A 21,686-nucleotide genomic window follows, 5' to 3' on the forward strand; every position below is an offset into this window, starting at 1 on the left:
CTCTTTCTACTGAAATACAGAGAAGGAGACAAGAGTGGGACGTCGTCATCCCTTTGGTCTACCTCTTCTTATCTAATGCACTGGAAATGTCCCAGTCAAGGATGTCTTTGTGTTTCAGGTAAAATCACAACTTCAGGGTGTCTGGCTGGGAATAGATCTGCAAAACACCAGCTGGGTTCCATTCCCATTCAGGGGTAATTGGGCAAAGGAAAGCAAACAGAAATGACAAGAGATTCAACATGGGCCCAGTTTCACAATATCTCAAAGCAGTCAATAAGATCACTGCGTTCCTTTATGTGCATCGATGTTTCATTCCACCATGTCAGCTCCCATAGTGGGCTTTATCGGTGAGATCCAGAGTCAATTTTATAAAATCTCAGAAGAAACTATTCATTTCACTAACAGAAGGAAGTATTCTCTTCACACAAGCACCGCCTGGTTTTAAAAGACAGAAAACCGCTGTTGGTGAGACTGCCGGAGCACACTGGGGGAGGAACCGGGCTTCCGTTAGATGCTCAGTGACCCACCCAACGACCCACCCCCCGCAACTGCCCACCCACCTGTGTGCCTCAATGACTCTAAAAAAAAACAGGAGCTACCTGTCAAGGATCGGACAGAACTTGGAGAACTTGGAGAAGATGACCTATGAGGAAAGGCCGAGGGACTTCTTGGGAATGTTCAGTCTGGAAAAGAGGAGGCGGGGGGGGGGGAACAGGATGGCTCTCTTTTAAGTATCTGAAGGGCCGTGTCTCTTAGAGGAGGGCAGGGAGCTGTTCCTGTTGGCCGCAGAGGAAAAGAGGACTCACGATAATGGGTTGAAATTAAGGGCAGGGAGGTACCAGCTGGACAAAGACTGGTCAGGGATGCTCTTGGCTGATCCTGCATTGAGCAGAGGGGGTTGGACTAGATGCCCTCTATCGTGGCCCCTTCCCACTCGGGTGATTCTAGGATTCTATGACACGCCACCCACCACCATCACCAATGGGAGAGGAGGGACAAGTGTGGTTGTGTGTCCAGAAAGAGCACTCAGCGGTTTCAGGCAACAGGGCTGGAAAGTGAAGCACCTTCAGAGGTGGAGAGAAATAAAACAGGACTCCAGTGGCAAAACTAGTAAAACGTATTCCAGCAGACACTTTTGTGAGCTGGAACTCACTTTGTCAGATGCACTGGGGAAGGGCCCTCTCCCTCTCTCTCCCTCTCCCTCTCGGGAAGCAGACGGGGCTCCCTGTATCGGTGGCTCCTAACTGGACTTTACTTGTCAATTTGTACATCAAGCAAACATCACAAAGTGCCGTTCCGTGTGGCTTAACGTGGCGCCTTCCATGAAGGTCAGTCCAGGTGGGGGTCAGCCGTGTTGGTCTGGAGCAGCAGAGCAGAACCGGAGTCCGGCGGCACCTTTAAGGCCCACAAAGTTTAATTCTGGGCCTGAGCTCTCGTGTGTGGACTCAGCCTTTGCCCTGCTGCCCCAGAGACTGACACAGCGACCCACCTGAACCTGTCGCAGGGTGCCGCTAGGTCTCCAGGGCCACATTAGCCAAAAGGGAACCCAAAAGTTGGCCGTGCTGCTCTCTGCTCAGTGCGCCTTGTTAATCATCACAGGTAAATGACCCCCGTTTCTTCGCTTCTGGGGCTACGCAGTGAGGCGCAGTGAAGTCCGTCCTTCACCCTGACAACAGTAATAAACGGAGCCGGTCGCAGGGAGAAATCTCTTGCAAGGCCAGGCTCCAAATTAAAGGCTAGAGGCTACAGGAGCAGGGAAAAGGTTGAGAAAAAAAATATTATTATTGCCAAAAGGATGACATTTCCCCCTCCAGGTTCAGGATGGAACCTCCTGAAATTACTTTCCTCCTTCTCCTTGATGGATGGTCGTTTTGGATTATAAATGTTATACTTCCCTGAAGGGAAAGAAACAAACAGCTATAATGTCTCTAAATAAATAATCAGCACTGGATGTACTGCCAATTTTTTTTTCGTTTAGTGTTTTTTACTAAAGGCTAGGAAAATGGTCATTATAATTAAGAATAAATTCATACCATGTGCATGTTTTGCTTTGTAGTTTAATATTGTTTCTTTGGGGATGCCATTGTTGTTAGTTAAAAGCTAACCAGCAGACCAGCAATTAGTAGGGCAAACTGTTTTTTAAAAAATAAAAGGAAATGTGCTCCCAGACTGAATGGCTTCCTTATTTCCCCTAATTATGTGGCAGTTTTGATTCTTAAGATTTACTGTGAATAAAACTAACTGTAGATTAGAGAATGTAGACAAATGCCCCTGGCGTTGTTAGTTCTTACAAAATATTCACGTCGAGGGGCACGTCCATTGTTGCCCTTCCAGTAGGTTACAACCTTGGACACGTTTTTGCACCAAACCTGGGGAAGAGCCTCTGCTTGGCATGCAGAAGGTCCCCAGTTCGATCCCCGGCATCTCCAGCTCAAGGGACCAGGCAGGAGGTGAGGGGAAAGACCTCCCCTCGGCCAGAGACAGACCCTGGAGATCCTCTGCTGGTCAGAGTGGACAATACTGACCTTGAAGGACCCTGAGGGTCTGACTCAGGGCACAGTTTCAATCCACTTCAGTGACTGTTTGCAAGTGGATTTTGCCATTTCATACAGTGAAATCCAATCGCTAAGTGCATTGAAAGTGCGTTTTTTGGTGTGTGGCACATACCACTTTTACGGCCGGTGACAAATGCATAACAAAGCATTAGAAAAGAGGAAGAGTCCAGTAGGACCTTGAAGGCTCAACAAGATTTGTGGCTGGGTAGTTGAGCTTTCGTGAGTCACTTCTCACATCGTCAAATAATTTTGTTGGTCTTTCAGGTGCGGCTGGACTCGTACTCTTTTCTGCTGCTACCGACAGACTAAGACGGCTACCCAACTAGATCTATAACAAAGCGTTTTCCCTCTACATTAACATCAGGAATGAAACCTAAGCATTACTGAATAATTTTTTTCTCAGCTTGTTAAGTTCTAACTTTATAATTCAGTAATCACATATAAGGGCATTAGGACAATCCCACAAGAGATGTAAAAGAAGTGTCCATTAAAACAGTCTTCCAACAGCCAATTTTTTTGCAGAGACTTCGGCCCTCTACAGACCATCTTAAATGGGTCTCTCTGTAGAAGGAGTGGGCTCTACTGCTGTCTTCCAGGCGCACTTGAATGCACAGATCCTACTGCAGTGTTTTCTCACAAACTATGACACCCCCCCCCCCTGGCTCCATCTGGTTCTCTTGTCTATGCTAGATGTCTTAATTTCAGTTGTTTATCTATTCATTAAGTGAAAATATTTCACCATACAAGCATAGTTGCTGTCGCTTAAGAATAAAACGGACTGACCCTTACCCGGATAGACCAGGCAAGCCCCATCTCGTCAGATTTTGGAAGCTAAGCAGGGCCGACCCTGGCAAATATTTGGATGGGGGAGACCTCCAGAGAACACCGGGGCCGGGAGGCCAGAGGCAGGCTTACTCAGCCTCCTCTCTGAATATCCTCCGCGCCCCAGCAGGAGTCGCCACACAAGATGCAAAAACACCAAAGAAAAGAGGATAAAACGGACTGTTGCCAGCTATCTTAATGCCTCTACAGAATGCAGTGATTAAATTACATTCCAAACCAAATGTTTCAGTTTTCATGTGGTGTTACAAAACCCAATAAAAGGCAGTACATACATTTTTCACTCCCTTGGTCTCTGACTCAAAATTATATTCTTCACATTTTTGATTCATCGATGTGGCAAACACTCTGTAATTTTCTTGAGCTTGTGTCTTATATTAAAACAACACTTAGGGCTATCTGTTCGAGAGCCAACATCTAAAAATTGCACACTCAACCAACACGCGAAAAGGAACTTGGCAACTGCCGCTCTGGGTGGGTTCTCTGAAAACGTGGCTGCAGGCGATTGACAACACATGGAAAGAAGCAACAATATGAACAACACGGGGCAGGGCTGGTCCATGGGGTTCCCCTGTGTGCGCCCCCCCCCCCAACAGCTCCCTACATTTTAGCAGGAGGAAGCTGAAGTTGAAGCCAAAATCCCGCGTTCCTGTTGGTGTGGCTTTTTTGATTCGCCTCCACCCTGTGGACGCAGTGCTGTATCACGGCTTGGGTTTTACAGTTAATTTTGGGATCCTCTTTCTCTGCCTTCTACTTTTTAAAATAAAAGCTGCAAGCTACATTTAAGCGGCGATAAGTACTACTGAACCCTGCGGCACCTCCCTTGAGGTCAACAAGACTGGGATTCCCAAAGAAGACCCCACACTTTCTTTTATGCCTTTCTCCTATTATTACGGAAGCCAGACACTTTATTTAGAACAGAGATTAAACCCCCCGCAAGGTTTTTGCATAGAAGCAACTTTGCCCCCTCCGTGTGGGTGTGCTGACCCATCGCCAGCCCGGGCAGACTTCTCTTGGGGGGGGAGGGGGGGCACCGGCTCCTCTCAGAACACAAACTGATCCCGCAAGACATTCAGGGGAACAGCAGCTGCCTTCACTGTTGTAACTCTGAGTTCTGCTCACTCCCAGGACATCAGCCTGACGTAAAAGCCGCAGACACACACTCCTTCAGAGACAGCAGGATTCCTCATCATCACACTCCCCGTGCTCCCCCCCTGCAGGAAAGGTGTTCCGGCACCTCAGACAAACCAACTCCGTTTTCATTGGGAGGGTTTAGCTTCAGGCATTTGGGAAAGCTCTGTGGGGTACCAACTCCTGTTGTACAAGACAACTGCTGCCACGTTAAGAGACAGTTAATTAGACGCAGCTCCAGAAATGACCCCTCCCCCCCCCAGGAGCATCAGGCAGTCTCCTAAAATAACTGCAGCCTCTCCCCCCCCCCCTTTCACAGCAGGCTGAGGTCCTCCTGCATAAAGTGAAATTTCAGGATGCCTGCAGGGATTTCAAGAAGTCTTGGGTGACGGCACGCGTCCGAGCAGCAGCCGCTCTCTCTGCTTCAGGCAGGCCAGCCCCGTCAGCCGCTTCTGCCCACAGCAAGGAGCAGAGTTGGGTGTGTCAATCCACGTGCAGGGAGCCACCAAAGTCTTCTTGAAGCCACCACTGACTGCAAGTCGGAGGGAACACTGACCTCCGTGGCTACACGGTCTTACGCAGGAACAGGAAACAAGTCATGCACCAAACGGAAAAAACATCCCGCTATCTTTAATGGGTGGACAAATTATCGCACAATCTTCGTGGCAAATTTAAAATCCACCTAAACCCATCTTGCGGCAGTTGAGTTCCACAGTAAATTTAAGCAGGATGAGAGGAAATACTATTTGGGTGCTTTTGCACACGCTAAGTAATGCGGTTTCAATCCACTTCAGCGACCATTTGCAAGTAGATTTTGCCATTTCACGCAGGAAAATCCAGAGTGGATTGAAAGTGTGTTATTTAGTGCGTGTGTGTGTGTGTGTGTGTGTGAAAGCACCCAAATAGTATTTCCTTGCATCTTGCTTACATTTACTTCCAATCGGTTTCACAGGGTGCCCTGGAACTCCAGCACTGGCAGAAAGGCAGAAGAAATTCCCTCTGTCCACTTCCTCCACATTGTGCACACGTAATGTTGCAGAGGTCCCTCATGCTATCCCTCCGGTGCCTTTCCCCCCCCCCCTGAACTCAAGAGGCAGGACAGAGGCACAAGTGGCCTCCGTCCTAGAGAGCACCTATTCCACATTCAGAGCCAAATCCACCTCTTCTCCAAACGGATTTCTCTCATGTCGTCCCCATGAAACGCAAAACGCCTTTTCCACGAAGGACGTCATGAGCTGGCTTCCATTTGAGTCACAGGAAAAGGCCCATCCAGCCCCATCCTTTCTATATGCCTTACAGGAAACTACTCCAACAGGAGGGGACCCTGAAAGTGGTGGAGGAGACGGTGCCGACTGGCTTCCCGCACATGAAAAAGAGGCAGGTCCCAGTTTATTCACTGAGCTTCCTCCCAGGCTGTGGTGGATCAAGTGGTTAAGACACTGAACTGCAGGCTGTGGAAGGTCGGTAGTTCAGCAGTTCGAGACCCGAGTGTGCCGCATGACGGATGAGCTCCCGTCTCTAGTTCCAGCTCCTGCCAACCTAGCAGTTCAAAAGCAAGAAATTGCACTTCGGTGGGAAGGTAACAGCGTTCCGTGCACCTTTGTGTTTAGTCATGCCGGCCACATGACCACGGAAACGTCTTCGGACAGCGCCCGGACAGCGCTGGCTCTTTGGCTTTGAAACGGAGATGAGCACCGCATCCCTAGAGTCGGATTCGACTGGCTTTTGGGCAAGGGAAACCTTTACCTTACTCCCGGGAAGGACTGCAGATACCACATTAGACTCATTCCCATCTTTTTTTAGAGAATTACCCTCGAGTAAACCCACCCAGAGCTTTTATTGGCAAAGTTCCTTCGTATTCTTTGTAGAAAGGTGCAAAATTGAGAGAGGAGAGGAGGCTGGCTGGGTTCCCATCCTGTCCCCTTCTTTCAGCCAAGGATAGGACTGGGGCCGAGGGGGGGGGGACATTATCCCAGACCACCCGGAAGAAGATTTACTCATTGCAAGTTCCCTTTTGTTCATTCCGCTGACTCCCGGGGGGGGGGGGAAGGGGGCGGCCTGCTCATCCCTGCAGGGATCGTACCAGATTCAGTCCAGTGTTTTCCCCTGGGAATCGTTTTCAAATCAGCTTGCACAGATTTGCCGCCTGTGGCTTTTGCTAGCAAAGCTGATTAGTATGACGTGTGGGAAAGTGAAAACCAGAGAGCGGGGGCCAGCGGGGAGCCCTCATCAGGCTCACTGTCCCAAGGAAGGCTGGACTGTGGCCGGGGTGGGGCCTTTCCAGGGGTGCCTTGGCCTGCCCGTCCCTCTTTAGACAGGTCTACTCAGAGGGAAGACCCAGCCTCATTCTGCTTGCCCAGGCCATAGTCAACCCATTCCCTGGGTGTTTCTTTTCCAATCCACCCCTGGTTTTATGGGTCCTGCTTGGCTGCGTTCCTTTGCCAAGCACAGGTGCAGGTGGGCAGCCCAGTTGGTCTGAAGCAGCAGCAGCAGCAGCAGCAGCAGCAGCAGCGTGGCACAGTGGCGCATTTAGCGCCACTCTGTTAGCTCCTGAAGGTGCCACTGGGCGCAGACTTTGTTCTCTGCAAAACAGCTCAGCTGTGAGCCACAGAACCGTGCTGGCCCAGCTGTGCCCAGAATCCATTCATGAGAACGACAAAAGGTGGGATATATTTTAAAAGCCATTCGTTTTGGAAGACAGATAGATAGAGTGACAGGCAGTCCTCAGCAGAGTTAAAGGTAAAGGTTCCCCTTGCTCGAAAGCCAGTCGAATCCAACTCTAGGGATGCGGTGCTCATCTCCGTTTCCAAGCCGAAGAGCCAGCACTGTCCAGAGACTTCTCCGTGGTCGTGTGGCCGGCATGACTAGGCGCCGAGGCGCACGGAACGCTATTACCTTCCCACCGAAGCGGTACTTATTTATCTACTTGCAGCTCACACTAACTCAGCTTAGAGGGAACACTGCTGCATATTCCCCACCAAAAAATAGCCCTTATGTTGAAGACAAACCTGACATGTACCCATTTGACAGTAGTTTGAGATACAGATTTTTAAAGGGGGCTCTAATAAGAAGTTTATTTCAAAGCGTAGCTGTGGATCGAAATTAGGAAAATGTGTCATGCTTGCTTTGCACTATACAATACGCAACCATCAGGTAACCAGTTAGAAAAGAGGCCATCACAAAAAGAGCCATAACTTGCAAAAGCGGCATTTGGTTTTCAGCAAAGCTGGTGAAGGCTGTTGGATCATTCACACGGCAACTAGGCACAAAAATCGTTTTATGGACCCTCCTGGGCGATTGCTCTTTCTCCTGCAGCTCTTCACCTTGGATTAATCTAGCTGCATGACAGTCTCAGCCTGTTTGTTCCACGAGACAGATGAAAAATTGCTGTCATTATATACAGAATGGGTGATCGTTTTTTTTTCTAACTACTATTTTTGATGCTACACAGAAAATAACCACCTCACTGCCTAATCATTGGCATTATCTCAGTTAAAAACAATCCCTTCTCATTGCCGTCTTCGGCACGTAGTTGGTATTTAGCAGTGATGGGGTGCTGCTCATGAAATCAACCCTTAGAATGTAATTTTATACAATTGGCAATGTCACCTTCCGTAGGCACCACTTTAAGCGACATGCTTGAATCCGCTGCTGGTCTTCCACATTTGTCCCCCGAAAGCTAAAGTCAAAGTGACCGATACTCCACCCACACCCCCAAACACTGAAATGAACTTGTGTTTCAAGTAGCTGCAGAAAAAAAATAATGTCAACATCTGGAAAATAGAGCTTAGTGTGCTGTTTTTTTAATGAGCGGGGAGTTTCTCCCCCCCCCCGTGTGTGTGTGTGTGTGCGTGCTCTCAGACACACAGGTGACCACCCGCCACCTCCCGGTGATCGCTGCCCTGTAGTGGTTAACGTGCCAGAGGAGAACGGGGACAAATCCAGGTTCATGAAGGCCAGCGGGTGACATTGGCCTCTCACGGCCTCTCAGCCTGACCTGCCTTTCAGAGTGGTTGTGAGGCCAAAATGTTGTACGAGACAGGAACGGTGAACTCCTCGGAAGACCCGTGCGGTAAAAACGTACCAAATAAATAAAAGTTCTAATTCTCCAGGGAGTCTTTTGTACTTGGTTCCCATGCTATTACTAAGCTTTAGACCGGGGGTCTCTAACATGGCTCCCACGGGTGCCAGACAATGCTCCCTCTAAGCTGTGGAGTCTTGTGAGCATAAATTCTGCTTTGTGAGCTCCTGGCATTAAAGTTGCGAGTGAACAATTTGGCTGCTGCATGAATCAGTTTGCTCTGGAGCCCCATCCTTCCTGAGCTAAGACAAAAAGTGTGTGAGCCGGAGGCTAAAAAAACTGCGAGCTGGCTCACACTCACTCAGCTTAGAGGGAACACTGCCCCCAAGTGTTCTTAGAAAGTGGGTGGGACCGGGGGGGGGGCTTTTGCCCAGCAAGACTTCTGATTGGTTGTGCACCAACATTCTCTCCTAAGCGCACAAGCCGATTCGCTCGTTCGTGTACCATACCTGTGAGGTAGGTGTTGTGTGAGGAATTGATCAAATAGTGCGACAGAGGCTGGGTCATATCTTCGTTCAGATCCAGTTTCTCAGGTGGAACCACTCCGTTCTCCTCGCCACTCAAGTAGTTCATAAATCCATCCACTGATATCTGCCCTGGGAGAGAAATAAATTCAGAAGACAGGTACTTCAGCTCCAAGCACTCCACCGCACAACCTTTTGAAAAGTTCAGCTGCCTCCTGGAGAGAGAGGGGGAGCGAGTGAGAGCGAGAGCACGCAAGACCTTCGCCCACCACAACCCAGAACCTCGAGAGGGGACACAATGAGCCCTCTTCCTTTCTCTGCCCGTGGTTTCCAGTACGGATGTGACTGGGAAGCGATACCCACAATGGCAAACGTGCGGCACGTTGAGGGGTCAGAGTCATCTTTTATTCACACTCAACTTCCTCACACGTTGTGTTGTCCTGGGCAGGGCTTCCGTTCTAAAACAGCCGGGACTTGTTCCCAAGTTTTATAGGCATACGTATCACCCATTGATCGATGATGTCTGGTAGCTCCTGAAATCCCTGGTTATCGCTTTAATCTCAGGGCTGTGTTTCAGATGCCAGAGAAGAGTCAGTCTACAAGAACCACTTTTTTAACTAAAGAGAAAACCCTTCTGGACAACACGTGACCGAACCCTGCCAGTGAACGGCAAAGCAAAACACTGCCCAGGTCGTAACAACGCAGACCAACGGTGGTTTCCTCAGAGAGAGAACACACCGCAGCCCGGTTGTCCTCCACATTCTCCTGTTCCTCGGGGGAAGCCAGAGGCTGCTCTACAGTAGAAGTAGAGCCACAAACAACACCCACCAAGGGAAGACCGTCCACACTTCTCAACTCTGTTCAGAACTATATATTATATTCATTGAAATACAAAGAAGGGTTGGGGTCACAACCAATGCTCCCTCTAAGCTGTGGAGTCTTCTTGTGAGCAAAAATCCTACTCTGTGAGCTACTATTGGCATTAAAGTTGTAAGCCAGTGATCTGGCTCCTGCATACGTTAGTTTGCTCTGGAGCCCCATCCTTCCTGAGCAGAGACAAAAAGGTGTGAGCCGGAGGCTAAGAAACTGTGAGCCGGCTCACACTAAATCAGCTTAGAGGGGACACTGGCAAACACCCAACAGAGTGTATAGACACAGATCCAACAGATTGCTCAGGGCAATTAAACATAGAGAGAACCCTAGGATTCCATTGAAGTTTTTGAGCTGTGCCTATGCTATTTCGGAAATCGGGTTCCGTCTTGCAGGCCGCTGTTGAAGATCCTTGAAACACTTGATTTATACCTGGGAGAGGTGTTTGGCTGTTATTCTTTCCACAGTGGGCACAGTGGGCTGCAGTCACTTTCCGTGTGGAGGTCTATGGACACTGTCCATGTGTGGAATTACAGAAGAGCCTCCTCCTGTTGGTCTTGAATATGGTCTTTCTTTGTTTCAACTACGTTTAATTGTTATAAACGATCTGTTGGATCTATGTCTATATACGCTATTGGGTTGTGACCACTAACCCTTCTTTGTATTTCAATGAATATAATATATAGTTTTGAACAGAGTTGAGAAGTGTGGACGGTCTTCCCTTGGTGGGTGTTGTTTGTGGCTCTGCTTCCACGTGAAGGGCTCCTTCTTGTCTTTGGCAGGTCTACAGTAGGGCGGCTCAGCTGGAGCCCCAGCAGCACCTTAGAGTCCAGCAAGATGTCCAGGGCATTTTCAGATATCTGATGACGAAAGGACCTCTGACTCTCGGAAGTCCGCACCCTGGAATTCTTGTTGGTCTCCCAGGTGCTGCTGGGGCTCCAGTCGAGGACGACTTCAGTGGCCTCCAAGTTCCTTCTTTACAGGCAACTCCTCAACGTTTCAAGGACAGGAACGATTACGCAAAGGGTGTGAGAGGTTTCCAGGTCATGCCCTCACAGGCTGGCCAGCTTTTGCTGAATCTGAAGATCTCATGGTTTACACTGGGGCCTGAGAGCCTTTTGGGTCCAAATGCTCGGGGCGGGGGGGATGCAGTTACCTGTGAAGAGGTCAATGTGCCAGGCCGGAAATCCACGGACTGGAGAAAGCTCTGCCCACCTGAAGCAACTGGAGAGAGCTCTCCTCAGCCAGTGAATTTGCTCCAGGGAAAGTGGAAATGTCTCCCACCACGGTGAAGCATGACTGGGTGGAATCATCATTCTGCTCGGTCAAAAACATTTCCTACATGCTCTAACCACGCAAACAAACCCATCCTCAGACGATTCATCCAAGCAATAGGAGGAGGAATCTTTGCCTGGCTTAGAAGAAGCCCGGAGAGACTCATAGAGATAAACTTATTCAAACAAACAAAGATCAGTGGATAAAAGGCAAGAGGCACTTCGGTAGAACTGTGTTAACTTTCCTCTCTCGAGTGGCAAGAACCTCTTACACTTAATTGGTGTAACTTTTATACAGCTCTTAAGTAAATGTGTTTAATTTTTTTTTTTTTTGCAAGCACTTTGGTTTCCTGTGAGTAGCTAGCATATGTTATGACTTTTTAAGAGACTAAATCTTTCTACAAGGAACAAAGATCTGCACAAACATTTTGCTTAATAAAGAAGAAACTGTTTCCTATTAAACCGGCTGGATGTCTTTCAAAGGGCAGTTAGAGAAGACATTTTCTCTCTTCTTTATAGAAGAAACTCTTACATGCTGATTTAACTCCAGTCCTTACAGAGAAATGCGTCTTCACAAACCCTAACATGGGCTACCTACAATAAGAACATCAGAAGACCCCTGCTGGATCAGACCTGTGGTCCATCCGGTCCAGCCTCCTGTCTCACCCAGAGGCCAACCAGTTCCTCTGGAGGGCCAGCAACAGGGCATGGAGGCCAAGGGCTTCCCCTGAAGTTGCCTCCTGGCTCTGGGGTTCAGAGGTTCAGTGCCTCTGAATGTGGCAGTGAGTTCCACATTTTCATCAGTCTCTCTGTGTAAAGCAGTATTTCCTTCCTTTCATCCTGAACCTGCTGCCCATCAGCTTCACTGGATCCCATCAAGAGGGACAGACATTCAGCCCCTAGACAGGGACTCCCCCCGCCCCACAAACACTGTAATCTGCCTCACTTTCTGTGGAGGCCCTGGCCACCGCTGTTGCCAGCTCTGCCTTTTATCATCTTTGGCAGATCAGGCAACGGGTCCCCTACCTCTCCCCCCAGAACCTGGCTGCGGTGACCCACCCAATGGTCACTTCCTGGCTTGACTACTGTAACTCGCTTTACGTGGGCTTGCCCTTGAGGTTAATCTGGAAATTCTAGCTAGTGCAAAATTTCTCAAAAGAGGGGCTCACCTTCCCACAACCAAGGCTGCAGTCCTTAAAAACACTTCTTCCTAGGAGTAAGCCCCATTGAATAAACCAGGATTTAGTTCTGAGTAGAACTGCTTTGGTTTGCGCCCCCCCCCCCCCGAGAGTAATCCTCAGTGGTTCTGCTCAGAATCAGAGAGCCAGCTTGGTGTCATGGTAAAGTGTGTGGACTCTAATCTGGGAGAGAACCGGGTTTGATTCCCCACTCCTCCTCCACATGCAGCTGCTGGATGACCTTGGGCAAGCCATAGTTCTGATAAGAGCTGTCCTTGAAAAAGAGCAGTTTGTGTCAGAGTTCTCTCAGCCCCACCCATCCCATAGGGTGTCTGTTGTGGGGAGGGGAAGGGAAAGGAGTTTGTAAGTCGCTCTGAGACTCCAAGTGAAGGGCTGCAGGGTATAAATCCAATCTCTTCTTCTCCTCTGGCTGATTCAGCAGGCCTTTTACTCTCAGGAAGGCCATTCTCAGGACTGTCCTGCAAATCACCGAATGGAGCACTGCAGGCCGAGGATACCCAGGAGGCTGTGGCCAGCTGCTCCAGAGAAAGGTCCCGGGGAAAACAGCTGGTGCAGGCCTACCCTCCGGCATTCTGTGTTATGACACGTTACTTAGAGACAGAAGAGAAACAGAGCCCATCCGGAGGACTAAGTCCGCTCCAAGGCGATGCCAGAGTGAGACACACTAACTGTGGAACACGCCCCAGGATTCAAGTGCCTCTGCAGACTTCCACTCGATCTACTGGAAATGCTGCTTTTCTTCTCAGTGCCAATCAAATTCTAAATGAAATTCTTGTTCATTTTCAACTCCCAGGACTGCGCCAAACTCTTATAAATCAATATGCATATTTAATGCAGATCTTAACATCATAAATACAAACGGATACAGATAAACACAGAACAAACATTTGTCTGTCTGATAAATTATCAGCACAACTGCTGTTTTTGCTGTCCTTCCAAGAGATTTATTCCTGGCTTATTCCCCCAGGGCAAAGAACACAGGAAAACTAACAACGTTCTGCATTGCACAACACTTCTAGCAACTGTGGCTACTCTGACTAGCTTGATGGGTTTGCATTTTTGCAATTCACAAAACTGTTGGGTCGCAGCTGGGCTTTGACGAGGATGTCTACATTTTTCCTAACATGGGCCACAGATACTGTTTTAAAGGCCAGAAAGAAAACTTTTCTAAAAATGTAAAGCCGGGGGTGGGGTGGGGGGGACGACACATGAATCTCCCTTCCTCCATTTTACCCTCAGACCACAGGGGGCTAGACTCAGGTGGGGTCACCGACCATGTTGGTCTGAAGATGCAGAACAAGGTTTGAATCCAACCGGAGGGTACTGACACATGGTTTACGACTCTTCTTCCTCCCATTTTTTCATCTAATATGTCCTTCATTCTGAACAGAAAATGTCTAGAACAGGGCTGTCATTTGTTATGAGGGCCAGATCTGACATAAATGAGACCTTGTTGGGCCGTGCCGTGTGTGTCATAACATGTGATACCAGGTAGCGGAGATGTAAACTTTATAAAGGACACAAACACAAAGGGTATTTTTAAAGTTAAAATAAAAACATGCTTAAAACATGAGCACTCTTGCAATATTTTGTTTATTTAACAGTGTCTGATAACTGACACCTCTTGCTATGAATTATTGCCTCAAAATGTCTGTGCTGTTGCAATCTTGAGTATGCTGTTCACGCGTGTATTGCATTAAACTGCAAACCTACGATGATGCAGCAGCAGAAGAAGAACTGGAAGAAGAAGCAGAAGACAGCCAGTTCCACTGCGGGCCTGATAGAAGCCCTCCGGGGGCCTGATCCGGCCCCTGGGCCGCAGGTTTGACACCCCTGGTCTAGAAGCGCCAACTTCAATTGTACATTTCATAGTTCTGATGTTCACTGTTTATGCTGTTTTGTTTTAAGTTGAAAATGTTGTTATAAATTTTTTAAAATAAAAAAATATTATATCTAAAAAAAAGACCAACCAAGTTTTATTCTGGGTATAAGCCTTCTTCGAAGTGTGCCTGCACGTGAAAGCTTCTACCCAGAATAAAACTTGGTCGGTCTTAAAGGTGCCCCCACCGGACTCAAGCTTTGCCCTACCGCATGGCGTGGCTGGGTAGGCTGCGGGACTCTCGCCCAAGATCACCCACCCCCCGTGCTTCCCGGCAGAGCCCCTTTCCCCTGCCCCCCCGGGACCCCCCCTTGCTCTGCCCCGGAAGCTGCCTGGGTGAGCCGAGGCCGTTCCTGTCCTCTCAGCCGAACCCTCCCTTTCGTCGCAGGGCTGCTGCTTCACCTTCACATCCCGGGGGATGGGGGGGGGAGAATCCATTGCAATTCGTCAGCCCCTTTCAACGCCACCGCTGCTCCCTTCCACACCTGGCATCTACCTTCTGCTTAATGAACAAATGTAAAGTGCTTCCAGCTTTCATCTGTCTGCTGACAGGGAGCTGCTACGTAAGCAGTCGGGGGGGGGGGATTTCACAGGACGAGAAGATCTCTGGCTCAGCTGATAGCCAAGCGTGATGAGCGAGCAGAGGGACAACGTCCACAGACCGAAGGATGTGAGCAGAGGGGGACCGGTCCTGTGCAGGTGGACCAGCAGGCGGCTTTTTGTTCGCTCCCGTTTTATTGACCCAGGCATGCCGTTATAAAAATGTACACAGGTGAAGATGTGTTAAAGCAGGGAGGTCTGGACAGGGCAGTAGTTTCTGAGGGATTCTTTCCCCTCCCTTCCTCACAGTAAGCCAGAGAAGCTGACTGGGGAGTTTTCGAGTGACGCGTGAAGCGCAAATGAGAAGAAGAAGAGACTGGATTTATACCCCCCGCCCTTCCGTACCCAAGGGAGTCTCAGAGCGGCTGACAATCTCCTTTCCCTTCCCCTCCCCACACACAGACACCCTGTGAGGCTGGTGGGGCTGAGAGAGCTCTGACAGAAACGGCTCTCTTTCAAGGACAGCTCTTATCAGAACTACAGCTTGCCCAAGGTCATCCAGCCAGGTGCAAGTGGAGGAGGAGTGGGGGAATCGAACCCTGTTCTCCCAGATTAGAGTCTGCGCACTTCACCACTAGACCAAACTGAGGTCCCGGGGTTCCTGCATGGCATGGACCCTCCTCTTTTTATTCCTACACAGAACAAGGACTCCTCTGGGAGGCGATCTTTGCAATCAGAGGCTCCTGCAAGAGATGCCAACTCTTGGGGGTCCAGGGTGAGAGGGCACAGAAGGGCACTGGGAGAAAGCGGCCTCTTCTCCCCGCACACCAAACGTCGGTGCCCGCTGGCTCACTCTGGCAACTGGGAGAGGACTGCGGCTCAGTGGGAGAGCCTCTGCTTGGCCTGCAGGAGGTCCCAGGTTCAATCCCTGGCAGCATCTCCAGTTGAAAAGGACCAGGCAGGAGGTGATGGGAAAGACCTCAGCCTGAGACCCTGGATCAATGTTCCCTCTAAGCTATGGAGTTTGTTGAGCAAAAATTCTACTTTGTGAGCTACTGGCATTAAAGTGGTGAGCAGGTGATTTGGCTACTGCATAAACTAGTTTGCTCTGGAGCCATCCTTCCTGAGCTAAGACAAAAATCTGTGAGCTGGAGGCTAAAAAACTGTGAGCTAGCTCACACTAACTTAGTTTAGAGTGAACACTGCCCTGGAGAGCTGTGAAGAGGGGCCGTGGCTCAGTGGGAGAGCCTCTGCTTGGCATGCAGGAGGTCCCCGGTTCAGTCCCCGGCAGCATCTCCAGTTAAAAAGGACCAGGCTGGAGGTGATGGGAAAGACCTCCGCCTGAGACCCTGGAGAGCTGTAAAGTGGGACCGCGGCTCAGTGGAAGAGTCTCTGCTTGGCATGCAGAAGGTCCCCGGTTCAATCCCCAGCAGCATCTCCAGTTGAAAAGGACCAGGCAGGAGGTGATGGGAAAGACTTCTGCCTGAGACCCTGGAGAGCTGTCAAGAGGGGCCGTGGCTCAGTGGAAGAGCCTCTGCTTGGCTTGCAGGAGGTTCCAGGTTCAGCCCCCAACAACTCCAGTTCAGGACCAGGCAGGAGGTGATGTGAAGGAGATTTCACGAGAACTGGTGACAGTTAGTCATGGCGAGTGCCTCCTTGTGGTGTGTCAGTCATCTCACTGAAGTCACGCTGCATGAGAGGGAGCCTAACTCAATCCACTTTGAGTTCAGGACGAATGCAGAACCGAGACTAACTCTTAGTCCAAACTAATTCTCTCTACGGCTCCTGTATGCAAACCTCTGGGGCTGCTTTGCACGGGGATATTTCTCAGAGCAGGAAACGGTGTCCGTCGAGCACGGCAGGGTTTCCCCCCTCCACGCAGCTGTGGGTCGGTCACGACCTTTCCCAGTGCAATCCCAAACAGAGCTGCACTCATCTAGGAACACCGAAATCCGAAGGGTTCGTAAGGGAACAAACCTGCTTGGGATTGTGCCCAGTTTTCCAGGAAGTTTTGAGGGCTTCTTTTGCCAAACAGGTCCAGCACAAAGGAGTCCTCAGCTGCAGCTCATTCCCTTCCTGGTGAACTTGCGAAATGAGCTGACGGATGGCTCCGACATGGAGCCCAGCCAGCTCGAGCAGCACAGGGCGTTCCCACGTCAGTACGGTTCGGCCTGCGGCCTGCCCCACGGAGGCTGTCAAGCGGGAGGCCTGCCAGAGTTCCAGGGTGAGGGCCACTCCTCCCCCCTCCCTCCCTCCCCTCCCCTTCCCTACCCCACGGCGGCGCCCCAGGTCCCCCCCCCTGCCCCCTCTGGGTTCCGTCCCGTTCACGCTCTCTCTAGCGCTGTCAGGGCGCAGACAAGGGAAGCCCTGCCAGTCCACTCCGTGCTTCGATAAGTGCTCACAGACCATCCGGTCACAAGCAACAGAACAAATATGTCGTCGAAGGCTTTCAGGGCCGGAGTTGATTAGTTGTTGTAGATTTCCCAGGCTGTAAGATTAGATTAGAATTAGAACAGATGAGATTAGAATTTCAACAGCCGATCCACATGCAAAAGAACCTCCTCGGGAAAGCTCCTCAATTTGCATGTCCACAGCCTGGGGAATTCCTACAAGATAATGACTCAGCCCTACCCCACCTTCCTGAGTAGATAAAAATTACATGCCTACCATTTTTCTTCTTCTCACATTTGACACAGAGAGTCCTCCGTCTTTCTGTGCTATACCTCTGAGGATGCCAGTCACAGGTGCTGGCGAAACGTCAGGTCCTACAGTGCCAAGACCCACGGCCACACAACCCGGAAAATCTACAGCAACTACCCAACAGAACAAAGTTTGAGTCCAGTGGCACCTTTAAGACTATCAAAGTTTAAACTGATATCTAAAATTTATAAGATACTGTTACAATGGTATACGGAAGATGAAACAGTTAAAGAGCAAATGATAAAATGGGCAGTTAATATGAACAAAGAAATAGATATTGCAACTTGGGAATTTTAATGGAAAAATGCTATGAAAATATCAACGTGTAATAATTTAAAAGAAAATTGTTATAAGATGATGTACAGATGGTATATGACACCAAAAAAATTGCAAATATAAATAGTAATATGTCAAACAAATGTTGGAAATGCAAAAAATAGAGGGCTCCTTCTATCATATGTGGTGGACATGTGATAAAGCAAAAAGCTATTGGACTGAGGTACATAGAGAAATGGAAAAAATTGTGAAATGTAATTTTAAGAAAGAACCTGAAATACTATTGTTGGGACTTAAAATGGAAGAAGACAATATACAGAAAAGGACTTTGATGTGGTATATGATTACAACGGCTAGAATGACTTATGCACAATGCTGGCAGCAAGACAGAAATCCGGAAATCGGGGAGTGGATAAAGAAATTATTATTTATGGTTGAAATGGACAAAATGACAAGGAAGCTTAAGAATCTTGAAGCGGAAGAGTTTTATGCAGACTGGAAAGATTTTAAAGATTATTTAGAGAAATACTGGCATGTAAAGGACAACTTAATTTGCTTTGACAATTATTGAGAAGTTAATGTTATTATATGAGAGATAATTGTAAGAAAACAATAGTAGAAGGAGTATTACCAGTAGACTATGATTAAAGGATAAGGGGAAAATAAGAAGAATTTAAGAATGGGCTGGAGGTTGGAGCACTGTGGGAAGCCAGAGGGGGTGGGATATTGGTTAAGAAAGGATGTATAACATTTAATAATATGATGTGTATTTGACCTAATAATATATCCTAATAAATTGTTTTTGAAAAGAAGAAAAAAAGACTATCAAAGTTTAATTCTGGATATAAGCTTTTGCGTGCAGGCACACTTCTTCAGATACAAGTTCAGTAATGCACAGGCAAACAAGGCGGGGGGGGGGACACAGCACCGTTAAATATCGTAGAATTTCTTTTTGCAGTCGAGAGAGTCACATTTGGGTCCGTGTCCCCCGCTGAGACCCTGCCTTGCCCGACGACAGAACGGGTCTCTCCTCTGCCCCTCAGCCAAGAGGAAGGGGGCCAGTGGTCAAGTGCGCTGGCGCTCACGGCTCTGGGTGGCGTGCGAGTGCTGAGTGCCGTCCCACCATGCGGCAGAAGCTTTGGAGATGGACCCGGAGCCTGGAACTGTGAAGGCTGGGGGGCGTGGGGAGACTCAAAGAGGCCTGCCCCCCCCAAAGACCCCACCACCACAAGAGGCCTCCTTCCCAGCACTTTCATCTTCCTTTTAGAAAGGCAAGGCTCCGAATATGGGAACGGAAACTACATTTCCCCGCCTCCCTTAAACAGTTGCTACATTCAAGGCCACCGAGGAGGAATGGAGGTTGAGGAGAAGAAGGGGAAGAGAAGAGATTGGATTTATACTCCACCCTTCACTCGGAGTCTCAGAGCGGCTCACAAACTCCTTCCCCTTCCCCTCCCGACAACAGACATCCTGTGAGGTAGGTGGGGCTGAGAGGGCTCTTTCAAGGACTCCTCCTGAGAAAACAGCTCTTGTCAGAACTATGGCTTGCCCAAGGTCATCCAGCAGCTGCGAGTGGAGGCGTGGGGAATCAAACCCGGTTCTCCCAGATTAGAGTCCGCACACTAGACCAAACTGGCTCCTCTCTTCCTGAGAGACTCTCTCTCTCTCTCTCCCCCTGTGCTGTGGCAGCGGCCACCTCTGAATGCCACGTAGCCCCCGGGGGGGGCAAGGGGGAGGGAGGAGAGGCCAAAGAAGCAGCAGTAGCCAAACAGTATGGAAAGAAGGGGTTCTCGTCTGGCTCAAATGAAAATCAGAACTGAGAAGCAATTCTGGGCTGGGATACCCTCTGTCCTATTGAAGACTGTCCGGGATTTTATTCTGAGATCAGGAGCTGTGAACTTAAGGACATCAGAAGAGCCCTGCTGGGTCAGACTAGGGAGGGTCCCTCTAGTCCAGCCTCCCGTCTCACACAGGGGCCAACCAGTCCCTCTGGACAGGCTACAACAGGGCCGAGAGGCCGAGGCCTTCCCCTGAGAAGGACACCAGAAGAGCCCTGCTGGGTCAGACTAGGGAGGGTCCCTCTAGTCCAGCCTCCCGTCTCACACAGGGGCCAACCAGTCCCTCTGGACAGGCTACAACAGGGCCGAGAGGCCGAGGCCTTCCCCTGAGGCTGCCTCCTGGCTCTGGGATTCACAAGGTTAGTGCCTCTGAATTTGGAGGTTCCCCTCAGCCACCATGGCTACTGGGCATTGACAGACTTCATGAATCTATCTTACCCCCCTTTAAAGCTGTCTATTCCTGTGGCCATCACTTCATCCTCTAGCATCAGATTCCAGTTTTTCATCACTGTCTGCAGAAAGTGGCCTTTCCTTTTGTGGCCTTTGATGGCCTTGCCAAGTTCCATGCTGTCTTCACATGTTCAGCAAGAGGCAGGGGACGGGGTCTCTGGGCTGTAAAGGCCGGGCTTGATAGCTCGGCGTTCTACTGGATCGTGGTCTGAATGGGGGAGTGACCACCAACAGTAAAAAAAAAACCCAACAGCAAATGTCTACGGAAATTGTATCCGGAAAGGGTATTTAAGGAGTGGGAGGGAGGGGATTTGTGCAAGTGTAGCATGTTGTGCAACATCTGTTTTTAGATGCCGCATATTTCCTACCCGAACAAACCAAGCTGCCTTCTACTGAGTCGGACGCTTGCTCCGTCAAGGTCAGTATCGTCTACTCAGACAGGCAGGCAAGCAGCAGCACCCCAGGGTCTTCCGTGTCACCTGCTACCTGAGTCCTTTTTGAGCTGGAGGGGCTGAGGATTGGAACTGGGACCTTCTGCACGCCAAGCAGATGCTCTACCGCGGAGCCACGGCCTTTCACGCCCTACGAGAGTCATTTGTTCTTTTGTCACAGAATGGAAGAGGCAGCGTTTGTGGCATCACAAAGAGGTCTCCCACCTAGTAACGGGCTTAGTCTGACAATTTTTATTGGTCACATTCCCAGACCCAGCATGACAATCTGGTGGCAGCGTGAAACACATGAATCAGACTCCCCCCCCCGGGGGGGGGGTCCATCCAAGTCAGTATTGTCCACTCAGACTGGCAGTCGCTCTCCAGGGTCTCAGGCAGAGACAGATCTTTTTCTTTAAGAATTCCCAAGGTGTAGAGAAAAGAGCTTCTAGGACGATAATGAGAAACTGGGTAGGGTTTCTTTTGCCAGCTGTTTCTTGTGTCTGCCTCTACTTGTCTCATCTTCCTTACTTTTACCATCCTCGTGAGGCTGGCGGGGGAACCTGCCGGGCTGAGAGTTTACAGAAATGAAGAAAAAAGCAAGATCTCACGCCCAGGGACAAGGTTTCGTGTTCCAGGCCGGGACCTCATTACTGAAAAGAGCAATAAATGTCTAACTAACGGTTACAGATGTTCCTCGGGCCCCGGCAGAAGGAGCCTGTGGGGACACACACGGGAGGGGAAACAGCACAGGGTAAGTCGGGGTACAGACGGGACAGCCCCTCCTGGGGCAATAAAGAGTTGCTAAGATACTCGTGAGAGAGAGGATCCCGAAGGGCAGAGACTCTCCTGAAGAGACCACAGCAGGTTACACAGCTAAGGACCTAATGAGCCAATTACCAGCCAGTGAGGAAGCACGGCAGGCAGCCCTGACAGCTCCGTTTCACACCAGGCCTGACTGCCGGCGTTTTGTTCAACAGCCTCCGTGCTGTTTTCATCCAGGCAAGAAGGTCCCACAGAGTGCCCGTTTCAGTTCCCGTTTCCCGAGTCTTCGCTTTTGTCCATGAGTTCGGTACAGGAAAAGCCAAGTCTGTGCCCTGTTCGCTGTGTGGCTGAGGGGAGCAGGGCAGCCTTCCCACAACCACGGAACCCCGCAGCAGG

General features: G+C 49.7%; 1 protein-coding gene across 1 annotated transcript in view; it reads right to left on the reverse strand.

Annotated features, from left to right (window-relative positions):
- Positions 1–21,686, reverse strand: part of PLCB1 (phospholipase C beta 1) — a 375,074-nt gene that overhangs the window by 117,108 nt on the left and 236,280 nt on the right. Inside the window, exon 9 of the mRNA XM_015406942.1 lies at positions 9,057–9,203. Coding sequence (XP_015262428.1) covers positions 9,057–9,203 — 147 coding nt within the window. The remainder of the gene's footprint in view (positions 1–9,056; positions 9,204–21,686) is intronic.

Source organism: Gekko japonicus, unplaced genomic scaffold, assembly GCF_001447785.1.
Source record: "Gekko japonicus isolate JY-2015 unplaced genomic scaffold, Gekko_japonicus_V1.1 scaffold1408, whole genome shotgun sequence".
In the NCBI taxonomy this organism is placed as follows: Eukaryota; Metazoa; Chordata; class Lepidosauria; order Squamata; family Gekkonidae; genus Gekko; species Gekko japonicus.